Consider the following 6000-nt stretch of genomic DNA (forward strand, 5'->3'; position numbering starts at 1 on the left):
TAGAAATGTAAGTAAGTAGAATGCAGGCTCTTCTGCATTTCTACACCACCACCCCCAGCGCTCCTACCTTTCTGCCTTCTGTCCTGTCCTGGATCTTTGTATTTCTTCCTCCCAGTGCATCCTAACTTTCTCCCCACCCCCCATTCCTGTCATGGAGAAGCATTTAGGAGGATAGAACTTGCGGAGATTGGGGAAGGCCTGCCCCCATGCTTGCCGGCAGAGACCCGAAGACTAGCTGGCCGGTGGGAGGTGCACACATGCATGGTGGAGCTGGACTGGGCAATGGCTGGCGTGCCGGGTGATGTGGCTCCACGTGCCACAGGTGGCACAGTGCCACAGGTTCGCTCTTGCTTATTTTTGAACACTTTAAAATAACATCAGAATCATTGTTGCAAAAGTCAATTATTTATAGAAATTATTGTTTTGTATGAGGTATGAAATATTTATCTCTGAAGTGTCTGAAAGTAAACTTGCTTTATACTGGTAAAAGACACTGCAAATTTATGTTATTTTTTCCTTTCAAAAAAGAATATAATAAAATAATTGTAGTCTATTAAAAAACCTTGCTTCAAAAGAAATTGCAAAAATGCTAGAAGATATCCTTGACTCCTAATCACACTCTTTAAATGTTGTAATGAGATCCTAGATCACTTAATACTAAGGTGGCTGTGTGTCAAGTTAATTTTGCAGTTAAGCTGGGGATATGTGGTGAGAGATATTTCCTGGCACCTCTTAAGAATAAGCTGTGCTGGGTGGATCTAAAATAGCCAGATGTTCCCTTGCCAATATAACTGAGGCTGATAATTGAAAGTTGCAGCTGTTTACTTGCCATCTAATCTGGTATTTCAAATATTCTTCAAGTAGAAGAAAATAAAAATATTGTGGTATATGGGAATGGCTCTTATTTAGCCTACAAATGACCCAGTTTCATTCTCAAACACCTAAACTTGGAGCCAACCAGACGAAAAAGGATTGACTTCACCTACTGCAAGTAGAAACATAGAAACATAGAAGATTGACGGCAGAAAAAGACCTCATGGTCCATGTAGTCTGCTCTTATACTATTTCTTGAATTTTATTTTAGGATGGATTTATCCCAGGCATGTTTAAATTCAGTTACTGTGGATTTACCAACCATGTCTGCTGGAAGTTTGTCCCAAGCATCTACTACTCTTTCAGTAAAATAATATTTTCTCACGTTGCTTCTGATCTTTCCCCCAACTAACCTCAGATTGTGCCCCCTTGTTCTTGTGTTCACTTTCCTATTAAAAACCTCTCCTGAACCTTATTTAACCCTTTAACATATTTAAATGTTTCAGTCATGTCCTCCCTTTCCCTTCTGTCCTCCAGACTATACAGGTTGAGTTCATTAAATCTTTCCTGATATGTTTTATGCTTAAGACCTTCCACCATTTTTGTAGCCCATCTTTGGACCCTAGCCCATCTTTGGAAGTAAATGCAAGTATTAATACCTGATAGTTCCAGGAATTGATACAAGGATTCTGCTTTAAAACATATCAGGCAACACAGCTAAAACTAAATTACCGGTAGATGGGAAAATATATTATATACAGTACAACTGTGGTAATTATAAGAAGTATCCCTTCAGCTTTTAGTGTTATTTTGAAAAGACTCCGAGCCTATGTATTCCAGCTTCTGGAAGCAAGCCCATTCCTCTGATTAATTGTCCATCAGGAAATTTATCCTTAGTACTAGATTGGTTCTCTCCTTGGTGAGTTTCCATCCATTGTTTCTTGCTCTGTTTTCAGGTTCTTTGGAGAATAGGTTGACCTCATGTCTTCTTAAAGGCAGCCCCTTACTTCTTGGAACCCTAGTCCTTCTTTTCGTTAAACTAGTCACACCCAATTCTTGCAACCATTGTTCTTTATTTCTTGTGTGAATCAGTCTGGTACCCTGAAGCATTCTGATCTTGAAACTATGGTTTGTACTAAGTTTGCCCCATAGAATTAGATGTAGTTTGCATTAGCTGTTTGTTTGTACAAAGAGAGAAGAAAAAGTTTGCTTTCTTGCTTCAATATAGTGTTTAAGTTAGAATGGGCTGTAAAATATCTAGAAGCCAATGTGTTTTAAACAGCACTTGTGATAGTTATAATTCAGTATTGTTTAGCACTAGCCATGTTTCTTTCTTTATCCTAATTCATTTTCAGCATGTTTGAACTGCCATTCAGAGCACAGGTAGTCCTCAACTTGTGTCTACAATTGAGTCCAAAATTTATGTTGCTAAATGAAATATTTGTTAAGTGAATTTTGCTCCATGTCATGACCTTTTTTGCCACAGTTGCTAAGTAAATTACTGTTGTTGTTCAATTACTTTAAGTACTGAGTGCCTAAGTGAATTTGGTTTCTCCATTGACTTTGCTTGCCAGAAGATTACAGAAGGTGATCACATACCCCCTGGATACTGGAACATTATAAATGTTAGACAGATACAGATTATTAGAGTTGGAAGGGACCTTGTAGATGATCTAGTCCAACCCCCTGCTCAAGCAGGAGTGCCTACACCATTTTGGACGAATGGCAGTCCAATCTCCCTTTGAAAGTTTCAAGTGTTAGAGTTTTACCAACCTCCGTAGGCAAGCTGTTCCACTGATTGATCACTCTCATTCGGTTGCCAAACATCTGAATTTTGATCGCCTGACCATGGGGATGCTGCAAAAATTGTAAGTGAAAAACAGCCATGAGCAGGCCACTGAAGCTGACTGTAGATCTGTAGGTTAGCGGTTCAAATCTCATCACTGTCTCAAGGTTTATTCAACCTCCCATCCTTCCAAGATAAGGTGGGTAAAATGAGGGCCCGGATTGTGGGAGCAACATGCTGGCTCTGTTAAAAAGTGCTATAGCTAACATTTTGTAAGCCGTCCTGAGTCTAAGGAGAAGGGCGGCATAAAAATCGAATGAATGAATGAATGAATGAGTCACTTTTTTCAATTATGTTATAACTCTGGCACTAAATAAATGTAACATTAAATGTTGCAAGTTGAGGACTACCTGTAAGCCAAACTTAGATACCTTACTTTTATTTCAATAACATCAGCTCTTAATATAATAGGCAATACAGACTTCTCACAACAAGATAGGTTCTGCAGACACAATGCTATTTTGTTTTCAATTTTCAGTATTTTCAAATCCTAAGAAATCAAGAGTTGTGCTTAGAATTGCAGTAAAGCATCTTAATACATTCTCTTCTTTTTCCCCTCTGCAGCTTGCCATGAAACACAAATGTTGAAAACGACTGTGTGGAGATCTCTCTCAATGGAACTGCAAAAATAGGATTGTCCATTTTTAGTGAAAATGCAAGTCTGTCTCTTTTTTGCAACAATTTGGTAATCAGTTCCAATTATCATGTAGGAAATTAGTATTCCTACTTTTTCTATTGCTAGGCCATTCAGTGTCTGTCTTTTTTTAATATTTAAAATGAGATGGTGTTAATATGTAAATTGGACCAAAGGATATATACTAAACTGCACTGAACTGCAAGAATCTATTGTTCCCAATATTATGTAGGAATACAGTATTGTAGCTGCAAGAAAGATGACCAAGTCACAGAGAAATCCAGTAAGTTGTTTCTTAGAGCAAATTTTGAAGTAAACGTGTTCATAATTTATATTATGACGTATTCATAACAGAGCAACAAAAATAGGTTGTTATGAAAAACAGTTTAACTTCTCAGTTCTACCATTTTTAGCCAACTTATTTTGCACGTGTCATCACTAGCATGATGAATTTGAATTTGAATTGTCCATGTTGTTAACACTAGGTGTTTTTTTTAATTCTTATGGTCTGAATTTATCTTAATGTTACCAAAACCACATTAGAAATGTTAAGGAAAGGCTGATTAAATTGATAAATATGTTAATATTTTATCTGGAATCTAACTCTTACCTTTGTAAATGGAACAAAATGTCCGAAATAAACATTCTATTGAAACTGTTTCAAGAAATAATACATGTACAAGCACTATTGTAAGTTTTTGGAATTCTTCAATTGATAAGCGTGCTTCAATTGTATTGCTTAAAGTAAGACTTGCTAGAGTTTTCCTTAATGGTGTAAGACCAAAATTCAGTCTATTTGGAGTCATTGGATCATGCACATCATGCATTCATTATAAGTAACATTATTTATAATAAAATATACATTTCCACTTTTCATTTTATAAAATGCTAAGTTTTTTGTTTGCCAAAAAATATCCCTTAAAACAGATTTTTACATGCATTGAAGCCTTCTGGATTATTCCTGTTTTTCATCCTTCCAATGCTAGTCTGGAGAGCAGACATTGAACATTCCGTTTAGATGGTTATGTTAGAATTGTCAGCACACAGCAATTGGAGTGGTAATATATAATCACTAATTTCCAACTTTTGGGGGGTGAGTGGGGAGTTGGACTGATTAGGAAGCCTTTTCTCCTGTTAGCACTGAATTTATGTCAGACCTAAAAAGATGCATGCAGGATCAATGCTTCAACAACCCCATAATGAATCATGGCCATGCATAGCTCATTACATTCCCAAAAATCTTTTAAAAGCTTGAAATGTTCAGTGTTTGAAATTCAAATGTCTAGGTCGGGGGGGAAAACCTTATACCTACAGGGTCTCGTATTTTTTCATGGATGACAATTAGAACAACAATAGAAAGCAGTTTGGGGGATACTTTGAATAGAGCGATAATTCTTATAGGAAGGCACTTTTATATTCTCTCGTGTTTGTATAATTATGAACCAAGTGGGGAAAAAAGCAGTTTGAGTATATGTAAAGAATTAAATCATTATGAACATAAGGCATCCAGTTAACTTCATATTGTATGCCATCATAATGTAAACATTTTATATGCTCTATTTATCTTGGTGGGTATTTTACTGACTGATAACAGCCCAGGTTTGACGAGTGCATGGACTTCCATCAATATGGTCTCTATAGCATATTGTGGGCTACATTCAATTATAAGTTTACATAAAAATTATTTTTATTTACATTGTTAAATCATTTTTTAATGTATTGTCATTATTTATTTTGCAGATTTTTTTTAAAAAATCATCTCAGTTGATGAAACTGGCTTTTTGTCAATGCAGGGGTTTTTATTTTTATTTTTCACATGCCAAAAGTGAAACTTTCTAGTCATTTCATCAAATTGATACATTCAGAAATGAAAAGCTGATTTCTATTTCTACTGTTAAGTAAATTTAAGTTATGTGATGTTTTCTTAGGAAACAAGTGTGCTTATACTGAAAATAAATGTGATTGTATTAAAAAAAATGTCATCCTGGAAAATTGATGTAGTAGTCAATTATAGTGTTAGATATTTGTGTACATAAATTATACAGTAATATTTCATATTAAAATGTATTTGTAAAAAGTAGCAAGGTCAATAGTTTCATTATCACCTTTCAAAAAATTCTGCAAAGAATAAAAAGTCTGAAGTTATTAGACCTAAAATAGTCATACCTGCAAGATCAGCCTCATTCTATGGCTAGCAACATGTTGTATATTAATGTGAAAATATTTACCAGAATTTATTCTCTAAATGAGTGAACCTAAAACACTCTTAATTTTTAATATGCCAAAATTGTCAATATTTTGTTGTCCTGAAGCCACTTAATTTTTATGCTACTCTAAAATAAAATGAAGGTACTTTGCTCAATTGTTATATTTCCCGGACATTATTTTTATCATTTAAATTTTAGACATTAATTAAAATATACTTTCGTATCAATGATAAATAATTTTAAGGCAGTATATAATTCCTATATCATGTCCAGGTTCCAAATAGCATCCAAAATTAAATCAGAGTCCGAGGCAAAGTATTTCTCAAAGTTTCAATTTATTAGCAGAACCATGTTGGCACATTTGGGAGAAACCTGAATCTGAAGTCCCAGGGGTTTCTCCATCCAGTTGAAGGTTCAAGCCCTTGTCCATCACATTGACAAATCTGCAACTGCCATCTTAGCAGGATCCGCCCATCTCCTTCAGTGCAGGTCCAGGAGTG

General features: G+C 35.4%; 1 protein-coding gene across 2 annotated transcripts in view; it reads left to right on the forward strand.

Moving 5' to 3' along the window:
* The window catches only part of STXBP6 (syntaxin binding protein 6), a 110448-nt gene extending 104791 nt beyond the window's left edge, over positions 1-5657 (forward strand). For both annotated transcript variants that reach the window (XM_070756180.1, XM_070756171.1), the window contains one exon: positions 3224-5657. In XM_070756180.1, coding sequence (XP_070612281.1) covers positions 3224-3247 — 24 coding nt within the window. In that variant the 3' untranslated portion in view covers positions 3248-5657. The remainder of the gene's footprint in view (positions 1-3223) is intronic.
* The last annotated feature ends 343 nt before the right edge of the window (positions 5658-6000 follow it).

This window comes from Erythrolamprus reginae, chromosome 1 (genome assembly GCF_031021105.1).
Source record: "Erythrolamprus reginae isolate rEryReg1 chromosome 1, rEryReg1.hap1, whole genome shotgun sequence".
Lineage (NCBI taxonomy): Eukaryota > Metazoa > Chordata > Lepidosauria > Squamata > Dipsadidae > Erythrolamprus > Erythrolamprus reginae.